Source organism: Penicillium robsamsonii (genome assembly GCF_028829455.1).
Source record: "Penicillium robsamsonii strain IBT 29466 chromosome Unknown utg000001l_segment0_segment0, whole genome shotgun sequence".
Taxonomy (NCBI): Eukaryota; Fungi; Ascomycota; class Eurotiomycetes; order Eurotiales; family Aspergillaceae; genus Penicillium; species Penicillium robsamsonii.
In genome coordinates, this window is record NW_026643219.1 from 3,666,907 (window position 1) to 3,687,070 (window position 20,164).

The following is a 20,164-nucleotide window of genomic DNA, read 5'->3' on the forward strand; positions in this document are numbered from 1 at the left end:
GCCGCAAAGCCGGGTTGGGCCTTAGGTGGGATGCAGTTTAGGGAGAAATAGGAATGCACCATCTAAGAGACAAAAAGGGAAAAGAGAAAAGGGAAATAAAGATAAGAGTAAAGAACCAACCATGGATCCTAGGAATCAAAACCAAGGATTTCCCAGCGGGTCCCGAGCTTAAAAAGTAAACAAATTATACAATTATACAATTTTACATTTTACATTTTACATTTTACACAATTCCATACAGAATACAATATATAATATACTATAATTCTCTCTAGCTAGATACATAGATAAATAAAACACTGATGACGCTGTCCCCCACCTGTTTTTTTTTCCCCTTGTGTTGGGTACCGAGAGCCTCTTCGTGAAACTTTTTATTTTTTTCTTTTCCCTTTTTTTTTTTTTTCATAAACCCTGTGCCCTGTGCCTTCGGGTGTTTACTCTTCCTTTTTCCTCTTTCTCTTTCTTTTCACTATACTTCTCTCCTTTTTTTCTCTTTAGATATCTTCTCTTTCTTAGATATCAAATCACCCCTCACTTCGACTTTTTTTTTGAACTGCCCATCGACTCCACTCTCCCCACTGGGTTCTAAGACCGTCAGGCAGAGGATCCCAAATTCTCAACCCAACCTCTGCAGCTGCAGTACGCTCCACCACTCATCGTCTGCCAGAGAGGTCATTTTCTATTTTTCTTCCTTTCTTTGACCCAACGCTTCCGCCCGACTCTTAGCCTAACATCCCACTTCGATGGAGACGTTGCGATCTGAAAAGTACCATCTCGCTCTCTCCGCTTGACAGAACCCGTCGCCCTCCGCCTGCCATCGCCCGCTGCGATCGGCAGGTCCGCTTACTTGTTTGAGTGGCCCGCTTGGGTTGGGCACTGGAGAGAAGAGAAAGAAAAAAAAAAAGGAATCCATTTCGTCAGATCTACGGGGTTGAGGGGGAGAATAATATCCATTCTGACTCATCGTCGAAGGGGAGCAGTGGCTTGCTGTAAGTTGAACTTGTTCTGGAGCCCTGTGGGAGCCACCCACGTCGCCCTTGTCGGAAACGGGACCAACCCTGTTTTTTAATTTTTTTTTTCAGACACCCGATTGCCTTGCAGCCCACATAATGGCCAGTAAGGGCCCCCGGCCTGCCTGCGTCGAGGATTACGACGAAGAAGGCCACGCCATTGTACCCGACACTAGACTTTCTGCCAATATTGCTGCCAATACAGCTGCCAAAATATCCTCGAGGTTGGGAAAATTCCAGGAGCCGCTGATCGACGCCGCCAGTGACTCAGGTTATTCTAGTCGCACCGCCGCTACGGTTAATAGCACCCAATCTGGGCCGTCGGGCGGAAAAAGTCCCCCGATCCCTCTTAAGCCAGACGCCCCCAGGCGTACCAACCTCGCCAGGAAAAGTTCAACCAGAGAACGCAAGGAAAAGGAACGCTCACGACCCTCGCGCGAAGAGAAGATGGTTGGTGCCTATCCGGGCGCTGCCCATCATGCTCACGTGCACCGGTCGCCGTCCAAGTCTCGACGAGAATCTTCCTACGCTCGCCAATATCACGATAGTTACCACGAATACGGTGCTCCTCAGTACCACCAATCAACCCCGATGGACCATCGACATAGCGAATATGCCTACTACCACCAGCGTCCACCCGTCCCAGAATACTCATCGTCCCCGCACACTGCTCGATATCCAGCTGGCGTCATAGAGAATATTCATGTCAGTAACCCTGGTCGAGCTAGCCGCTCCGCTTCGTACCATACCTATCACCCAAATGGACGACCCATGAGTTTCCAAGGGGTACCACATGGAATGGGTTCAGGAATGGCATCTCCGATGTACTCCCAGCACGGATACGATCATGGCCCTCCGCCAGCCAACTCAGCATACATGCAACCATACTCGTCATCTCCATATGGACAACCTTCCTACTACGCCCCATCTGTCTCGGACTACGCCCCCTCAGATTATGTACGAGAGCGGTCCGAGTCCCGGGAGCCACGCCCTCGGTCCTCATCTATCTATGCCCCCCCTCCCCCACCCATGGATACTGGGTATGAACCATGGTATGATGAGGAGCCTATTGAACACTATTCCTCACGAGAAGCCCATGACCGCCCTCCCACAAGGCACCAGGAACATGATGAAGACTACTATCGGATGCTGCCACCCCCCAGGCCAAAGCCCAGGTCTGCCCCGCAGATTCACCAGGCGAAACGACCAGAGCGGCCAGATCTACCACGGAAAATGCCTACCTCTGCCGGTATTGTACACTCCCGTCGCTCATCCAGAGGCATGGACCGAGAGCTGGACCGCATGGACATGCCGGAACTTGCGTCTGCCTTGCCAGTGATTCAGGATCGCGCCCATCGTCGAATGTCAAGGGAAGTCCCGTTACCAGAGAGAACCCATAGCCTACGAGATACCCGACGATCAACGTCCTACCAGGATGATCGACGGAGTGCTCAGGTGGCCGTGGCGAGCTCTCGGCGGCGTAAGCAACCCCAATACTACTACGATGAACCATCTAGCGCCAGCGGCGACCTCGAAGACCGCGAGCGTGACGCCGAGAACTACCAGGCAGCCCGATCCGGCCGAACCTCAGCAGCTGCGCTACCTCTATCTGCAGAAGCCTTACTCCCTACCAAAACGTCTCACGGCAATGGGAGTGAGAGTGGTAGCCAGAAGAGTCGTAGCAGCCGCGACAGTGCCACAGCCTCACGGAAGGAAGATGACAAAAATATGACCCTCATGTTAAACGGATTCCAAATTGGATTTACATCTGAATCAGTTGCAGGGAAATCTATTAACATTCGTGCTGGAGAGACCGGGGCTGTTCGACTGAACATCGGCGGCACGCGGCCATCCAAGCAGCATGTGAACGGTACTAGCTCTGATTATACGGGCGGCTCCAGCCGCCGGGCACTTGAAGATGTGGCGCGGCGTCCCAGGGATGATAGGCGGCCTGAACGATCTCGTCGAGACAGCCGGTCAGCCTATGGGACACGCTACAACTAATCTTGTTACCCATTCTGTTAGATGTTGTTCTTTTTTTGTGTTTCTTCTCGTTTTTCATGGTTAGGTTATCTTTTTGTTGTGATTCCATCTTGTGTACGCATAGCCGTTTGTGGCTGGCCTTGTCCGTTTGTCAAAAGTTTCGATTGGTTCGGATATGTTGCGTTTTCTCTTTTTTTTTCTTCGGGATCGGGTGCTTGTGGAACAAAAAAAAAACAATGGTAATTACCTAAAGCGAGAATCTGTTGAGCGACTTGCGCAACAGGCTGGGCCTTGTCATGAAGTCTAGAGTTGCCTGTTGCTCAACAGTCTCGCTAGATTGGGAGGACTTTTTGTGTGTTATTTCATTTGCAACTGCTGTCTCGATTTTCTTACTATGTTTGTGTGCTTGGGCAAAATGGTCGGGCACGAGCCCCATGATGATGTGTTTGCTATGGCGATATGATTGTACGATTCTGATGACCTGCAATGACAAGTCTGATGTGCTTTACTTTCTGATGTCTCTTTTTGTCAGCGTTTCGTGTATAGCCTTTCTTGTTGGGTCTGTGTCTTTCTCCCGGTTACTTTGTTCGCGACTCCGAGTGGCGGAGAGAGATTATACCCATATCTGTTTACTTGTCATGTCTCAACGGGTCATCTTTTTCTTTGGCCATATCTATGATTTCATGTGTTTTGCTGGTATTTTGTCCCACTGGGAGCCTCGTAGTGTTGTTCTTGGGCTTTGTATTGATTCGGTTGATTTTCCCATTCTCGTTGATCTCCTTGTCTGTTTTATCGTTCATTGGTCTTGATGCTTTTTCCCCCTGCTTTTGCTCTTTAGTTGGTTTTGATACCCTACAAGCTGTCTGGGCCGATCACAGCTTTCGACCGTGTATGCCTCTCCCAGAGGCTTCCAGTGGGTGGTATTTGTCGGCTTGATACAATTTATCCATAATTAAACCCATTTTCTTAAAAACGCCATGTGTCAGATCTAAATAGAAATCAATGATCGACTCTTTTTATAGATCGACCCACGGGTGGCCCAACTCTACCCGTTCACTGGACCCGTGGGTGGACAGCATGTGGGGGATGATGTAAGTCGAGTTGCCCGTGACAACCAACATGTAAACACAGATAGGTCCCAGCCTCCCCTCCAACCTCCTCAATTTTGTACCGGAAGTTAAGCTGAATCATATCTGGGTTTGAATTCCCCCATCTTATCTTCAACCTCCTACTGATACCCATCCAGACACTGTGCTTCATTTTTGCTCACATTCCACACCCACGTTCTATACCCACATTCCAGCGTGTCAGAGATCTATCTTTATCTACATCTGGTGTTGACCACTTGTTTCAATGTATGTTCATATACCTCATTTTCCAATCACAAGAATCTATGAATACTAACGATCTAATAGTGAGTCCAGTCCTGAGCCAGGTGCTCTTGACCACTCTAATACTCCACCATGCCTCCATTTTGGCCGAACGGGGACTCCCCTGACTTTCCAGCGGCGGCCGTCGCCGGAATCTATGCCCGAGATGCGAGAAACAAGGACACCACTGGAACCTTAGCTTCCATCGGCACTAATACCCACAACCTCTTCCGACGAACCGACTCCGATGATTCTACCAAGCCAAAATATGGCCAGGGCACGATCGACCCGCACAGCATCAAGATGCAAGGCCTGATGGCCCTATTTGCCATCATTGGACTGGCGTTTGCCGTAGGGGGAATCTGGTTCTTCTTCTGGGCCAAGAATGGCGGGTTCGTCTGGCGCAAGGGCGACTGGGATGACTACAAGTCCACTGTTCTGCGACGAAAAGGACCTGACGGAAAGACTCTCAGTAACGCTACAGCCAGTACCGACCTCGGCGGCGGAAGTGTCGTTGGCAAGGGATACAACGACGACGGATACACGTACACAGAAGGATCATATACCGACACAGCGACGACTATTACAGAGAAGTCACGAGGCAAGAGGTTCAGAGAATCCGCCAAAGAGAAGCTCCTCCGACGCAACAGGCATGAACAGTGGGAAGGCGCAGATGATGCCGACGTGCGTGCCTACCGAGAAGAGAAGCCCGCTCGCATTGGCGGCATGAACCGGGAAGCCGATGGAACCTACAACGGCAGCGACTACGACACCTCCGCCCCGCCTACCTCCTACCAGCAGAGTGAAATGAGCCAATCTCACGATTTCGCCTACGAGCAGCCACGCCATACCCGTCGCGATCCCTCCGGCTTCTCTTTCACCCAAGGCAGCGAGGATGTTATCAGTCAAGTAACCGAAGAGCCTCGTGTCCGCGACCCGTCTACCCGCCGTCACAACCGCCGTCGTGAGCGTCGCAGCGAGGTTGCCCCATCTGGTCCACCTCCTGCGCCTTCATCTCGTACTAGCAGCCCCCGCAAGCACCGCGAACGCCGCTCCGTGGCCCAGGGCCATTTCACAGAGCCCCTGGATTTCTCGTCTGCGGGCTCCCGCTCCGAGTACCAATATTCCAACGTTGACACCGAGGATTCCGGTACCAAGAGCTACAAGCATCCAATTCCGGGCTTGACGAAGGGTTACCGCCGTGATGGACGGAGCCGTCGTCGCGATAGTCTGAGTGATAGTGAGGGCGAGACACAATACTCGTGAATTACGACTGCAGGTTGGGCTAGGCCTTGATGTACGAGATACCCAACTTCGTGTATGGGATTTTAGTTTGAACGTTCGACAATTCTTTGGGTTAGGAATCAGCGTGTTTTTTACGGCAAATGCCGATTGACTTATGGATATGGATATGGATATGGGAAATTGTTTGGGTCATGTACATAATGAACAGAATTACGATGCAGATGGATAACATCTTGATGCAATATTACTTTGCTATTATTGAACCGCCTATATTGTGGGCATGTTAAGACGTGAATTAATGTAGACTCACTCGCTCCCCATGAGCCGATGAGCGGTAAGGCCGTCCGACGCACACTTCACTGCGTACCATGCACTCCCCTCGAACCACAACCTGGACTTGAGAGATCTCTGGGAATTGCTCCTTGCATATAGTCAACCACTACCTATCCCAAATTCTCGGTATCCATCGTCAAGACAAGAACCTCGTTATTGACGACATGACTTCCTGTACGTCATCCGACTTCCAACACTACACCATTTATGCTAACCCCCGTAGCAGCACCTCAGGATCGAAGACCTCTTGTCATCTCCGGTCCTTCGGGTGCAGGGAAAGGAACCCTTATCCAAAAGCTCATTGACGCACACCCAAACACATTCGAACTAACAGTCTCCCACACAACCCGGCAACCACGTCCCGGTGAAAAAGACGGTATATCCTACCACTTTGTTTCCGTTGAGACATACAACACTCTCAAATCCAGTGGAGATTTAATAGAAGATGCAATGTACGCCGATAACTTCTACGGCACGAGTAAAGCAGCACTCGCAGAGATATTCGCAAAACGACTCATTCCTATTCTTGATATCGACATGGTCGGCGTGCAGCAGGTGACAATAAACCCTGGGTTTGAGGCCCGCTATGTTTTTATTAGGCCACAAGATCTTGGTGTGCTTGAGCAGCGGCTCAGGGGTCGAGGGACGGAGAGTGAGCAGCAGATTCAAGTTAGATTGGATCAGGCGAGAAGGGAACTTGAGTTTGCTGAGACTCAAGGTGTTTTTGATCGGGTTATTGTTAATGATGGTCTGGAAAGGGCTTATGCTGAGCTTGAGGGATTTGTTTTCGGGTTGGAGTGAGGACATGCTTGGATAGGCTATGGCGGAGTTCATTGGCAATGCGCCTATTCACGATGTTGGAACTTACTGTTTGAAATCATGGTAAGATTTAAGATTCACCCAAAGTCATCAACAATTTCAATTTTGAAATATATAGATGTATATATAGGTCAAACGCGCTGCGGCTTTATATGAGGGGAACATTGTTGGGTGGAGTAATGAAGACTATGTAGGGTTAAAGTACTATGGCCTGCCTGTATGTGAAATCAACATCAACTTGTGGTCAAGAATAGGTCAGGTCTTGCCCTATGGTTTGATTGCTACGAAAAGAGAGAGGAAATTGATGACACGCCTATAAACGCCCAATTCTACCCAAGTATACATGCACTATCTAGCTGATTGACTCCTAATATGCTCCACGCTCGCCGCACCGTCTTGAAACCAAAGCATCATCGCCATCTTGCTAATATTTTCTGACCCCCAGCCCTTGTTATCCAGATCTATCAGTTCAGGTGCAGACTTGAACCGCATAATCTCAACTCTCGAGTGCCGCAGCCGATGAAGAAGCCATCGATTCACAAAAGTGCCTTTGTTGACAGGATGTGGATGAGCGGAGGCGAAGAAAGGCGAAGAATCCTCAAATTCCGACGAATGCAGCGGATCATTATATATCTGATCCTCTGGTATTTCGGGCATGAAATGCTGTATCACCTCCTCTTCATTATCTTCTTCTTCTGCGATCCCTGCAGAGCGATTGGCATGTTCCGGGTGCGACTCAATTTTATGGCGGGCTTGTCCTAGCTCAGTCTCAAGTTTGGTTTTTTCATCTTGATATCGAAGGAGGAAGTTGAGAGCCACGCTATCGAGTGGGATACCGACTCGTTCGCGGAGCTCGCGTTGGTCAACTAGGACCAGGTATTCTGTCTTTAGCTCCGACAGCCGTTCCGCGAGTATGCGCGCCTCGCCAACCATGGCAAGGTAATCATCCACTTGGGGCAAATTTTGGTCTTCATACTCCGAGGTGTAATCCGCCGAGGAAGATTCGGTGTCTGATTTGATGGGTTGGAAGTGTGCCAACGAGCCGCCTTGATCCTTGAAGATGGTTTGCAATGTGTCCAAGCGTCTGTTGTAATCATGCTCCAGCTGGGCCAGCTCTTCTTCCTGTCTATGATACTCATTTTCAAGGATAAAATAAGACGCTGTCGCAACCTGGAGGTCGTTGATGGTGTGATTGATAGCAGCAAGATCCTCATTTACGTGTTCGGCAGTTATGAGATTCAACTTGCTCCGTAGTGCAACCCGCACATCATCTTCTTCATCCCGTTTCTGTCGAAGCGTATGCCGCATTTCCCGGATCCGAGAGCGTTTGGCTGACACATCTTCATGGGTACTTAATACTTCCCCTATAAGCTTTGCCACCTTGGCACTGGTCTCATGGACTGATTCGTGGGGTGGCGCAGGCATGCGATACCAGTTGGCTTGCTCATCTATTCCAGGGGAGTACTGAATTGGGAAGGATGCTACGGATGATTCGGTGAGAGCATCATATTCGTTCCATTGTTGGAGATTTTGTGGTGACCAGGACTCGTTTTGGGTGGCTTGATCGCCATCATCTACCATGTCTGGTCCGGTATGGCCGAATATTGGCGCTGTTGGTATCGTTATTGGAGCAAAACCACCCGAGGGAAGTGGCGATAATGGTTGCAGAGTTTCTGATGCTGTGGAACTTGATGCTCGAGCCTCTCTTTTTAACTCCAGTCGTGAAGTTGGAGCAAATGAAATATTGGGAAGGCAGACTTCACTTCTAGTGTTGGTATGGTACTCTGCCGTAAACGGCGGCTACATGGTAAGAGAGTGATGAGCCTCGAGGTTAATGCATATCAATATAGATCAACTTACCTGGGATACACGATTCCATGCCCCTGGCCAAGATGTCATTGTTAAAGGGTTTCGCAGTACCACCCGGTCACATTTCGCAAAGGAGATTTATAGACCAACACGTTCAAAAGTTGGTAAGCAAGGTTGAACAACCGAAAGAATGTTGATAAATCGGATAATTTCGAAAGATGAAATAGGGGAAGCTTTGTCCTCAAGAGTCACACGATAACGGAGGCTCTAGTGGGGTGAGGTTGAGGGCGCAGTTACTGGGGCTTTGGTGCCCAAATGAAACCTCCAATGGCCGTTAGTTCGTAAATCTGATGCATTGCATTAGCGCCCGCGCTTCACCTTTCGGTTGGTTGCCCCCCTCCTCCCTTCCGGAGCGCAATAAAACAGCAAAAGCATTCGAGGGTATATCAGCCACCAAATAAGGCATTCCCCTCAGTTAACTGAGATGTCATTGAAATTCTACTTAAGGTCTACGATCATGTGCTAGCTGCCAAAGTCTCTCTTCCGCGAGTGAGCGCTTGACAACAACCCAACTTGATGCCATACGCACTATGCATATCATGTCTATCGAAAGATCATTGATGTGAACGGACCAAGTCGCATGGGTACAGGTACTTGAGTTCCTGATGAGGGATATAGAAACCCAAGGCCTATGTTTTATCTGTCTGGTCTCCCTCTATTTGTAGTTTCTTGATCAGTTATGTAAAAGTCATGGCTGCGGACTGGGTACTTCATTGGATGCAAGTCGCCTAGATCATGTACAGCGGCAGGACCCGCTCGATTACGGCCAAACATATCCCAATGATCGAACGGATTTCAATCACCGATCTTCAGCCACCAGATACCAGCAGCTCGGCAATCATCGTGTGGATGGTGGCGTATACTCAGGTGCAGGAATTGTAGCAAACAACAAGAGCACTTTGCCTGGATGGAGCCCGGACTTGCATTATGAGGTAGCGCGAGAAACAATCAGTCGCAGAACTGGGCGTGCAACCATATCCGACCGTAGCGAAACCACCGCCTCGTCAAGAAGTGATCCATTCATTCCCCAAGTCCACATCGATGACTTGCAGGTATTGAGTCTTGGGAATCATCCAGCCTCACATATGGTGTTGCCCTATGGGGCCAGCAGTCACAGTCACCACGATGACCCCATTCTGGGGGGCGCCCAACGAAAGTATGACAAGGAGGTAGTGCGTAATATTTGATGTTGTTCTTCTTTAACTAATTAGCTAATTTTTTCATGCAGCAAAAGTCATTGGGGCCAGCATACACGATCCTCGGCAGTAACGGCGAACGTGAGACGCTGGATCTTCGTAAGCAATAGCCTGGGCACGCTTCGTGCATACCCGAACCAATAGACTGGCGATAATTCACACCAGGCTACAAGAGGCAGGGCGATCGTCCGAGATTTTTCCGAGTTGGCAGGGTTTATTCATCTTTTAAAATGTCATCTTTTAAGGCCCTGCTGATAGTTGATCCCGATCATCTAGGTCTTTTCCATGCTCTGGCAGGAGAATGCAGACTAGCATGGAACTGTACTCAGCGGGAAAGTCTCTCACTCATCACCAAGCCTTTTCACTGGGGGAGAATATCAAGAGCTCATATACAGTAGCATCCGACACATGGTAGTTGTCAAAGAACAGCGGCGCTGCTGCCGGTGTGTGTACGTGTGCACATTCGAATTCAACATAAATTGCATCGTAGCATACTATCCACCATTTTAGGCCCATCACCACTTATCACGGGCAAGGCATGGCCAAAGCCGGGATTGACCGAAGCAAACATGCTGTCGTTCATATTCGATGTGATAGACCTCGGACTGTACAGGCCGAGTCCGGGGTGACCAAAAGGCCCCTGGAGGGATCCTGTCAGGCCTGATCAGAAGCTGGACTGCATGTCTCGAATGAACTTTGGCAAGGTTTATACCGTCGAACACAATGTCAAAGTCCTCCCCGTTGGCAAGGTTACGGAAGCGTCTCGGGTGAGATTGATAGAATACGCCCAGATTGGGTTTTTCAAATGGGAATGGAACATGCGAGGCCCTGTGGAATTAGTTTACACGCGAGCTCCTTTAGTCTCGGTCTACATGGCCTGTCTAGGGATGAGTGTGTCGACAATTTATCGTTCATACCTAATTCGGTTTTGTTAGCACTGTTTCTGCTCTCTTTGATTTGTTAAGAGCGATACGTGGGATAGTATTCAACTTCTGAGGTTCTTTGATTCGATAAACATCGATTGTCATTATGAACGCTTATTCTTCGGATTCCATGACATCTGTATTCGATCTTGGAAAAGAAAGGCAACATGAGCACAATATGTGAATCTTGCTGCAGCGGGTTTCAAAATGTGTAGAGAGCTTACAAGTACTCACAGCGAGATATAGGCTGGTTTAATATATCGAGCGTGTACACTGTAGAGTTTAGCGTGCCCGTTCCGGTTAGCGCCTCCCTGCGCATTACTATCGCCGTGCGTGTTTCTCTCAGTCCTCTTCATCGCCGCACTAACTTTTCGCTGCTTTTCGCCCTTCTGCTCATCTTTTCCCTTTGTTCCTCATGTGCGCATCGCGAGTGAGGCGTTGTTGCTATTGATCCGGACCACCGAGCTTCTTCAAATATTGACCAATGATCCTAGATCAATACTTGAGCACTGAGGATCCATGGGATTGGTATCGTCCATGGGGTGTTAAATTAGCAGCAGTTTTTTGAATCAAACCCAGTTGCCTTGTTGGTCAACTTGTAAGATATTCCTGCTAGAGGATTACTCGTTGAGTGACCAAAAATTAATTCAGCGGATAGAACTGATAGACCTCAATATCACGGAGTTCATTTAGTCTGTCACGGATAACCTAATGGAAAAGCCACCGCCAGGTCGGCCATCTCACCTCGGTGCAACCAGCGGGTACAGGTGCTTGGTACGCATCCTGGCGGCACCATTGTACTCGTGCGAGTAATCCCTGATGCTACGGGGCGCTAAGCAACGGAGACAATCCTTCAGGCGGTAAATGCGCAGAGAAGACTTCACGCTGAGATGGAGTGGCCAAAATAACACGGTCCCGTTACGCGGAAGTTGGCTGTTTGGTGATCTAACTGCATCTTTTCTCTTTTTGGCATCTTTCCTCTTTTTGGTTTGGTGATGCTTTTCGGTCGGGTATTCTGCGGCGAGTGAGGATCACGGAACTAATAACAGGGTCCCCGCCCGGGTAACTAGGCCTTCACTACTAATTATACCTGCCTCTTTCGTCAGTCTTATCCATATATAGCTCTTAAGTCCACCCATAACTCATCTTTCTGGCTTGATGTCTCAACAATATCACCCTTTCTTCCTTGTTGTTCACCATGGCTTCTTCCCTGGTTGACCCGCAGGAACGCGCTCACCTAAGAGACAAGTATAAGCAAGCAGCGCGATCCATCATCCAAGAGCTCCAGTCTCGGTCCAAGCCTGCCTACACGCACACTGAGCTCGCTCAATTCCGAGTGTCCGTCCAACCCATCGATCCAGAGGATCACAAATTCACCGATTCCGAAGCTTGTCTTTTCCCGCCACTCACCCAGGAAGAGCTTAAAGAATATAAAATCGACAAAAAAACCCTTTCTAGGGACGAGCATCACTACATCACCGAATTCAAGGACACTTTCCATGACCTCACAGACGAGGTTCCAGAGCATTGCCAGATGTGGGAGAGAGCTGGTCAAATTCTATTCTATCTTGAGGTCTTCGAGTCAAAGTCCGAGAGGAAGAGTGGGAGATCGACATCCTCAATACAGGACCTTTCGCATTGGGATTATATCAAGTCAGTCTCGTTCTATACTTAATTAATAAGTCGCTAACATAGGCTATTAGGGCCGAGAACTCTTTCTATGAGACTCCAACAGGAATGTTATGCGGTGTTAAATTTGGACATTCAAAGCCTCAGGATCTTCCGAGATGAAACGCCCACTCTACTTGTCAATGGCTTGGCGATTTCGAGGATCCGAAGACCACTCGCCCTCACATCAAACTTTTGACTCTCACTGGTGCAAAGGCGAAAGAAAATGAACTACTCCATGGCGAGTTAGCACCTATTGCAAACGTCCTCTACTGCCGTCTCAAACAGCCAGAATTCGAGGATACCTCACTCTTCCCAGTACTCGTCATCTCGCTCTTTGGGACAAGGCACGGCCGTCTCCTACAGGCTAAATTCGATAACTCCGGTATTTTCTGGCTCCCTTACGAGCAACAGCAACGGCTGTTCCAGTTACTAAATCCAGGGCCTACGAAAAAGGAGAGGGCCCATGGCAAGAATGAGGAGCTTGTGAATGCTTCACTTATCAATTTCTTGCAAGCAGTCTGCGCGAAGCACTGTGATGTGGTTAGTGACTGGAATCCGGCTCGAGTGAAGTTGACCTTCGACTTCATGGAGGTCAAGATGGACAAGGAAATCGGAGAACTCGGATCGGATGTCTTTAGCTTGTCTTGCCAGGTAGATGGCTTCCTAGAGTCGAGGTCAACCTTTCGAGCCCAAGCAATTCTAGAAGCGAAAGCTCTAGGGCGCACAAACCATGAACCGAAAGTCTCGTGGCAGGAGGCCATGGAAATGGTTACAGCCCTATTGAATGAGCATCCCAAGAAGAGCCTTTCGAAGGACAGGTGAGCCTATGGATTGATGTCGCTGTATTTGAGTTTAATCTCAGTTAGTTAATTAAATCTCTTTGGGTAAATCTTATTATTAGACCCCTCGTCCGCCCCGGAGGCACAATTGGCGTGGTTTTCAAGCATATACAATCAGGTGAAAAGACCACAATTCTCCCTCTAAAAGCCACGCACAATCGTGGTCTTTTCACCCTCACCCCTTTTTACTCCATAGTTGTTTCATAGATATAGTTTCTGCCTAAGGCATTGCGCAAGTATTATGTCAACATAAAATATTCGAACTCACCGCCCGCAATAATCTCACCGCCCGACAAGATTTCCCAAAAAAGTTTCAACTTCCGCAGATTCGATCAAGCAAATGCCTAGCACAATCACAATGAAACGCAAGTTGGACGCAAACGATGTCCCATCCCCCGACGCTGCTGAGGCTGGGGACCAAGAACTCGACTTTGAAGCCCTCAATCTCGATCCTCGATTGCGCCAGGCCCTGATCAAGGAAAAGTTCACCAAACCCACTCTTGTACAGTCGAAGGCGATTCCGCTCGCGCTCGAAGGAAAAGATATTCTTGGTGAGACGAGACCCTTGAATTGATGAACCAAAGAACAGATGCTAACAGAAATAGCCCGTGCGAAAACTGGCTCTGGCAAAACCGCCGCCTATGTGCTCCCAATCCTGCAAGCCATCCTCCAGCAGAAGACTGTTCGTTCTATCTTTCCTCCTCTTCATGGTACTTCGTATATAACGTAAACTAACTGTTTATAAATAGGCCGATCCCTCATCAAAAGCCACAACCGCTCTTATCCTTGTCCCCACCCGCGAGCTTGCAGAACAGGTCCAGAAAGTGATTACGTCTTTTGCCTGCTTCTGCGGAAAGGATATTCGGTCGGTCAACTTAACACAGAAAGTGTCCGACGAAGTTCAGCGATCGATACTGGCCGATTTCCCGGATATCGTTGTGTCGACGCCTACCCGAGTTTACAGCAATGTTAACAACTCAGCTTTGTCCCTCGATAAAATCACCCATCTGGTCATCGATGAGGCGGATCTGGTCTTGTCATACGGATATGACGAGGAAATCAATGCTCTCTCCAAGGCCATCCCCCGAGGAGCACAGACATTCTTGATGAGTGCTACTCTCACCTCGGAAGTGGATACATTGAAGGATCTGTACTGCCGGAACCCTGTGATTCTTAAGCTCGAGGAGAAGGAAGAGAAGGGTGCTGGTGTCAGCCAGTTTGTCGTCCGGTAAGACAATATGCCACAACCGTTATCTAAGCAGGTGCTAACTTAACTCCCTACAGATGCGCGGAAGACGAGAAATTCCTCCTCACCTATGTTATCTTCAAGCTGCAGCTGATTAAGGGCAAGGTCATCATTTTCGTAGCAGACGTGGACCGATGCTACCGTGTGAAGCTTTTCCTCGAACAGTTCGGCCTCAAGAGCTGTGTCCTCAACTCAGAACTTCCCATCAACTCGCGAATCCACGTTGTCGAGGAATTCAATAAGGGCATCTACGATATCATTGTCGCAGCCGACGAGCAAGCAGTATTGGGAGTCACCAAATCGAAGAAGTCGCCCGAAGCCGAGGCAACCGAAGAGGAAGGAAAGGACGAGGAAGCAAAGGAAGAGATGGGAAGCAGTGAGGATGAAGAGGCAGTTGATGAAAGCGGAAAGGGAAAGAAGCCGCAAACCAAGAAGCGCCGCAAGATGACGAGCAAAGAGAAGGATTACAGCATTGCTCGTGGTATCGATTTCCAAAATGTCGCCTGCGTCCTCAACTTTGACCTCCCCACCAGCTCCAAATCCTACACTCACCGCATCGGACGTACCGGCCGTGCTGGCAAAGCAGGAATGGCTCTCTCCTTCGTTATCCCCACCGAGCAGCACGGAAAGCACCGACCCACCTCAATCCCTAGCACAAAGAACGACGAAGCCATGCTCGCTAAGATCATCAAGCGGCAAACCAAGCTCGGCCACGAAGTCAAGCCCTACCACTTTGAGATGACGCAAGTCGACGCCTTCCGTTACCGTATGACAGATGCCCTGCGCTCTGTGACCAGACTCGCAGTTCAAGAAGCACGAGGACGCGAGATTCGCCAGGAACTGATCAAGAGTGAAAAGCTCAAGCGCCATTTTGAGGAAAATCCTGAAGAATTGCGGCAACTGCGCCACGACGGCGAGCTGCGCGCTGCGCGTGTCCAGGCACATCTCAAGCATGTTCCTGATTACTTGATGCCTGCCAAGGGACGCAAGGGTCTCTCGAAGGATGGTGCCGGGTATGTTGGATTCACAAAGACGAAGCAGAATCGCATCCGCAAGGCGAGAGATCGCAATCGTGCTCGTGGAAAGTCTGGTGGGAAGGTTGATCCCCTGAAGACGTTTAATCGTTCGAAGAAATAGTGTCATAGTTTAAAATCTGCGGGCGTTTTGTCCGAATACCATTGTATAGTCAGACATGAATAAAATAGTTTCAATTTGCATTTCTGATTACATGCGTATGATGATGGTTTTTCTTCGGTCCAGTGATGTACATTGTGCATATTACATAGTGCACATATTTTCATAAGTAGACTGATAATCCCTGCCCATCCGGTAATCTGATTATCTCGTGTTCAAGGTCTTGCAGCCCTAACCCGAGCTCGATTTCGAGCCATTTCCTCCCCCGCCTTAGCTGCCGAATGTGCCTCAGTACAGCACGTGCATTTTCCAGGTAAGTTGCATAGATAGAAGAATCTGACGAGGGTATTTGCGAGGCAGGGATTCCGTGGGGCGGCACATGAGACGAGCTGTGAGAATTCGTCAAATCCAGAAAGCCAGGGCCGATCCCAAGCCATTCCACATCTCTCCAAGATCCGTTCCACTCTGGGCCAATAGCATTAGGGCTCTGTGGAAAGCCATCAGGGTCTTTCCCAACCCATTTCAAAGCTGGTAGCCATTCGCCGCAGCCCTCGAGGTCTAACCATTTCAGACAGTAGGTCGAACGAGATAACTGACGAAGGATACTCGCAGCTTCGGCCCAGTTATCGTCAAGGGCGTCTGGGGTCAAGAAGCGGGCCATTGGGCCGCGAACGCGAGTAGTGGCAGCACGTGGATTCCGGCACGGTATAGGCCAGTGGGCAAGCGAGAGATGAGTGAGTGTCGGCAAATGTGCTAGTAGGTTGAGAAGAGAAGTCCAGCTTGCAGCATTAGGTGTTGGGTGTGCCAGAGATAAGGCACGTAGTTCGGGGAAGCGTAGGGTCTGGGTAATGGCCTTGGGCATGGACGGAGCTGGAAGACGATCAAGCATAGCCTCAGCTCTGCCGTTATGCACATATTCATCCCATGAAGTTGGGACATCCTCCCCTATTTCGTGACCTGAAATACCCACAGCTAAATCTGGCGAGAGGATCATCTCGTTTGTGAGCTGCTTCAAAGTTATCCAGTTTCCTAGAGCATTTCCCAGATCCAATCTCGCGATTTTGGAGTCCGCGTCAGCGACTCTTGACTCATTGAAATCCGGGTTCTCCTCGCCAATTTGATCCTGATCCTGTCTGGTCAAAAAGAGTGGTCTCAGCCCCTTCACGTGCCCTCCGAGAGGCGAGCCTCTTGCGTAGACAGCAACATAACTCAAAAGCAATTCCTTGATATGATTTGGAAGATGGGACAGAAAGGGCCCATCGTACTCAATATGCCAACTCCAGTTCAAAGCCATAGATTTCAGCATCAGATGTACCAGGCTCCTCTGGTCCGGAAACCGCGGCCCGTGAAGGCGGGTTAGCCGGTGTATTTCCTCTTCCAAGACTCCCGACATCCGGTCCTGCAATCCGTTATCTCCCATAAAATCCATATTTCCGGAGAGCCAGCTTGCAGGCGCCGGAGGCCCGACAGTTGGTCGAGATGGTCGAACCCCGAATACCGTGCGACGAGCGCCGGGGCGAGGTCGCGGCGGTGGAGTTGCAGGGAGCTCGAGTACATCTCGAAGAGAAGGATGGACTGAACGTGCGACAACAAATGAGCGCTGCGGACGTTGAGAGCTTGAGGGATCATCATCGGGTGTGCTAGGCGTCTGTGTACGGCGGAGGTGACTGATTAAGTCGTTGACTGACGTCGCTGACGCGGAGCCCTGTACGCCAGACCTGCCATGATGACGAGACCCGGATAGCGCAAGGCTATGATGTGCTGAGTTGGCTGGCTTTGCGTGAAACTGCTGGCGCTTTTTGGGCATCGGTCGAGCTGCGGATTTGGCCGAGTAAAGTGCCCAATTACCCAAGTGTTTTCCCCCCGGGGCCGGCAACCTGTCCCGCTTTTATCGCTTATCGCCCCCACATTGATCCCATACAATCGTTACCGCCCTGGTACTGCCAAAGAGCTACCGCTTTGCCTTAGTTTGCGAGTTTAGGGCTGAAAAAAAGGTAGTAAATAACAAAAAGGAAGACTGGCAGAAAGTGAACCAATGCTCATATCTCACTTTTGCTCATAATCAAATCTATAAAATGTTATACAATCTATGCACAGGGGCTCAGATATCCCGAACCCAGGAATCGTCCTTCATATGGCCTTCACGCTTGGGACCCTCCTCCAGCCAGGTATCCACCAAGCCCTCCTTCGGGTCTTCATCAGGCAATCCGCGCGATCGGCGAATGTCCAAGACAAGGTTCCTAATCTTCAAGGTCACCTCTTTGCGCAACTCGACAGCTTCTTTGTCATTCAACAGCTCATCACTTAGGACACCCAGGGGCATGTCGCGGGAATTGGGGTAGCTCTTCTCGACCCTGGCTTTCAATTTTTGCCATCGAGATCTCATTTCCCCAAATACGACATCCGAGTCCACCTTGGGGCCAAAGGTAACGCTAACATTTTTGCCAGGCCGAGGAAGGAATCGCGGGAATTCCCGACTCTCGTGCATGACATCGTCGAAGCCCTCAATCCACATTGGAACTACATCAGGACACTCTTTGGGCTCTAAGATGAGCCGTGCGATTCCCCACTTGAAATAGCGCATGGTCTTTCGCGGTGACTGGTGAATCTTGCCTTCGGGGAAAATATGGACCCACGAATTCGAGTTGCAGGAGTACGCGGTAGGTGCGAGGTGCGAGTCCTTACCATCGGTTGTGTAGGCAACTTGGAGGTCGGAGAAAGGATCGACACAGACATTGTGCCAGCTCCAGTGCTGATGCTCAGGCGCTGCGCGGTGGTGGTCAACAGGGAAAGGACCCTTCGATAACAAGCGAATAGCCTCGGTCATAGCGGGTTGAGCTAGACCACCGAATGTAGAATGCGCTGAACGGTGAGTGGGCAGCACCTGTCCCATAGTGAAGAAAAATGACAATGGTCTGCGGGTACAATCAGTAAAACAATCCATAAAAGCATTCGGGTGGTCTTGTATATATGTACCTTGTTTGATAACAAATATCGTAGCTTCCAAAAGACCACCGCTTATTCCAAAAGCGCGAGGGCAAGATACCCCATAATAATGGGTCATCCATTCTGGTATTCCGTCGCAATGTCAGCCATCTTCACATTTGGAGTATGGATTATCTCGATCCGAGGCTGTTAGAGGCACGTACACGCTGATGTGATTGGATACTATTTTCAAATAAATCAATTAGCAACTGTACTGGTCTAATGAACTTTGTTGCGTCCCGGCATACCTGTAATTAATCCTCGTGTCCGTTGCGAAACGTCATGTCGAGAGTCTAAGAGGTCGGTGAATGCTTCTTTCCCGTGGCATTCTGCATGACAGAAAGCTGAAAGGAAACCGCGACATAGACCCGCCACTCCCCACATCGTTGTGTTGGATAAAGCCCTCCAAGGGAGGGACGGGGCCTCCGCGGTTGCGCTCGAGTCCATGATGGATGGTGTAAAGCTGCTATACACAATCCATGAACAATGAAAAGCTTTACGCAAGCCAATAATAGCTTGGAAAGGAGTATGTTCTCCGAAGAGCAAATGTAATAGACTCAAGTGTCGTTGTAGAAAATATCGCGTCCCTGGAAATCGACAGATTCCCGAAATCACATGATTTTGGTTGGGGTAACCATTCTCAGTATATAAACAGAGGTCAGCATTACTATTTTTCAATAATATGAAGTGGCCCTAATTTAATATGAATAATTAAGATTACCGCCTAAGTTATAATAACCTTTTAGTCTTCCCATATTAACTATATCACTCAGTAAATGATCCATGTTATCATTAACATTTTTATACATTCGGTGCACGGACCAACTACAACTCCCGACTCCGAGCACGATTTTCTCCCGGCTACACCCTGACAGCACCACCAACCAACGATGTTCAAATCAACCCAAGCACTCTTTGGCGGTCTTCTCTGGTGCGTATCTGGACCTTCGACCAAAGTCCCAATTATTCGAACCCAAGCTAACATTTATTCCCGAACCAATAGGAAGACCCCGTGGCGTCTCTCCTCCCCTCAAAAGGCACGACAGCGCAAGCGCCTGCGCTCCGTGGACCGGGTCGTTGACACCGTCAGCGCCGCACTCGAGCGCAATGGTCAGACCTCCAAGGCTGTGACTCGGTGGTTTGCGGAGATGCCGCGCGAGGAGGAAATGCTGCCCAAGGACAAGTACACTCTCTTCGATAAGAAGGAGAAGAGCTACCGGAAGAGCATCCACAGTATGTTCTCGTCCCACTTCTACTTCACATGTTTACACCAAATCGGTATTCATCACTGTGTGGATCGGCTGAGCTAACCACTCTCTTTACTTTCAGAGCTGCCCAAGTGGACTCGTGTCAGCCAACGTGTCAACCCTCCCGGTTTCTAAACGGATTTTTCTCCCCCGCACATGTACTATACATCCGAAACTCGACTCTGGCGGGGAACTTGTTAGAGCGAAAAGCAACATATGGACAACCGGAGTTTTGGCTTTTTGGAATTTGCAGCGCGGCCACTCTGAAGAGGATGGTGGCTTACAATGTTCCAT

At 49.5% G+C, this 20,164-nt stretch overlaps 11 protein-coding genes across 11 annotated transcripts; 8 read left to right on the plus strand and 3 right to left on the minus strand.

The window, feature by feature from the left end:
* Positions 1-1,109: 1,109 nt before the first annotated feature.
* Positions 1,110-3,014, plus strand: N7447_001453 (uncharacterized protein; the record flags this gene model as incomplete). Its single annotated transcript, XM_057225729.1, has 1 exon — positions 1,110-3,014. The coding sequence occupies one exon, from the start codon at positions 1,110-1,112 to the stop codon at positions 3,012-3,014; it is 1,905 nt and encodes a 634-aa protein (XP_057089745.1).
* Positions 3,015-4,456: 1,442 nt separating this feature from the next.
* Positions 4,457-5,629, plus strand: N7447_001454 (uncharacterized protein; the record flags this gene model as incomplete). The annotated part of the gene is made up of 1 exon (XM_057225730.1): positions 4,457-5,629. One exon carries the CDS (start codon positions 4,457-4,459, stop codon positions 5,627-5,629), a length of 1,173 nt encoding a protein of 390 aa, XP_057089746.1.
* A 306-nt stretch (positions 5,630-5,935) lies between these two features.
* N7447_001455 (guanylate kinase) lies at positions 5,936-6,742 on the plus strand (the record flags this gene model as incomplete). The annotated part of the gene is made up of 3 exons (XM_057225731.1): positions 5,936-5,942; positions 6,041-6,115; positions 6,165-6,742. 3 exons carry the CDS (start codon positions 5,936-5,938, stop codon positions 6,740-6,742), a joined length of 660 nt encoding a protein of 219 aa, XP_057089747.1.
* A 366-nt stretch (positions 6,743-7,108) lies between these two features.
* N7447_001456 (uncharacterized protein) lies at positions 7,109-8,659 on the minus strand (the record flags this gene model as incomplete). Its single annotated transcript, XM_057225732.1, has 2 exons — positions 7,109-8,560; positions 8,621-8,659. The coding sequence occupies 2 exons, from the start codon at positions 8,657-8,659 to the stop codon at positions 7,109-7,111; spliced, it is 1,491 nt and encodes a 496-aa protein (XP_057089748.1).
* Positions 8,660-9,319: 660 nt separating this feature from the next.
* On the plus strand, positions 9,320-9,935 carry N7447_001457 (uncharacterized protein; the record flags this gene model as incomplete). The annotated part of the gene is made up of 3 exons (XM_057225733.1): positions 9,320-9,334; positions 9,373-9,801; positions 9,858-9,935. 3 exons carry the CDS (start codon positions 9,320-9,322, stop codon positions 9,933-9,935), a joined length of 522 nt encoding a protein of 173 aa, XP_057089749.1.
* Positions 9,936-10,126: 191 nt separating this feature from the next.
* N7447_001458 (uncharacterized protein) lies at positions 10,127-10,489 on the plus strand (the record flags this gene model as incomplete). Its single annotated transcript, XM_057225734.1, has 3 exons — positions 10,127-10,161; positions 10,221-10,268; positions 10,336-10,489. The coding sequence occupies 3 exons, from the start codon at positions 10,127-10,129 to the stop codon at positions 10,487-10,489; spliced, it is 237 nt and encodes a 78-aa protein (XP_057089750.1).
* A 1,457-nt stretch (positions 10,490-11,946) lies between these two features.
* N7447_001459 (uncharacterized protein) lies at positions 11,947-13,241 on the plus strand (the record flags this gene model as incomplete). The annotated part of the gene is made up of 3 exons (XM_057225735.1): positions 11,947-12,401; positions 12,474-12,555; positions 12,579-13,241. 3 exons carry the CDS (start codon positions 11,947-11,949, stop codon positions 13,239-13,241), a joined length of 1,200 nt encoding a protein of 399 aa, XP_057089751.1.
* A 357-nt stretch (positions 13,242-13,598) lies between these two features.
* On the plus strand, positions 13,599-15,641 carry dbp9 (ATP-dependent DNA/RNA helicase; the record flags this gene model as incomplete). Its single annotated transcript, XM_057225736.1, has 4 exons — positions 13,599-13,809; positions 13,864-13,940; positions 14,008-14,486; positions 14,543-15,641. 4 exons carry the CDS (start codon positions 13,599-13,601, stop codon positions 15,639-15,641), a joined length of 1,866 nt encoding a protein of 621 aa, XP_057089752.1.
* A 160-nt stretch (positions 15,642-15,801) lies between these two features.
* N7447_001461 (uncharacterized protein) lies at positions 15,802-17,445 on the minus strand (the record flags this gene model as incomplete). The annotated part of the gene is made up of 1 exon (XM_057225737.1): positions 15,802-17,445. One exon carries the CDS (start codon positions 17,443-17,445, stop codon positions 15,802-15,804), a length of 1,644 nt encoding a protein of 547 aa, XP_057089753.1.
* A 294-nt stretch (positions 17,446-17,739) lies between these two features.
* N7447_001462 (tafazzin) lies at positions 17,740-19,070 on the minus strand (the record flags this gene model as incomplete). The annotated part of the gene is made up of 3 exons (XM_057225738.1): positions 17,740-18,553; positions 18,788-18,806; positions 18,872-19,070. The coding sequence occupies 3 exons, from the start codon at positions 19,068-19,070 to the stop codon at positions 17,740-17,742; spliced, it is 1,032 nt and encodes a 343-aa protein (XP_057089754.1).
* A 443-nt stretch (positions 19,071-19,513) lies between these two features.
* N7447_001463 (mitochondrial 54S ribosomal protein mL60) lies at positions 19,514-20,005 on the plus strand (the record flags this gene model as incomplete). The annotated part of the gene is made up of 3 exons (XM_057225739.1): positions 19,514-19,554; positions 19,627-19,856; positions 19,953-20,005. The coding sequence occupies 3 exons, from the start codon at positions 19,514-19,516 to the stop codon at positions 20,003-20,005; spliced, it is 324 nt and encodes a 107-aa protein (XP_057089755.1).
* Positions 20,006-20,164: the final 159 nt, after the last annotated feature.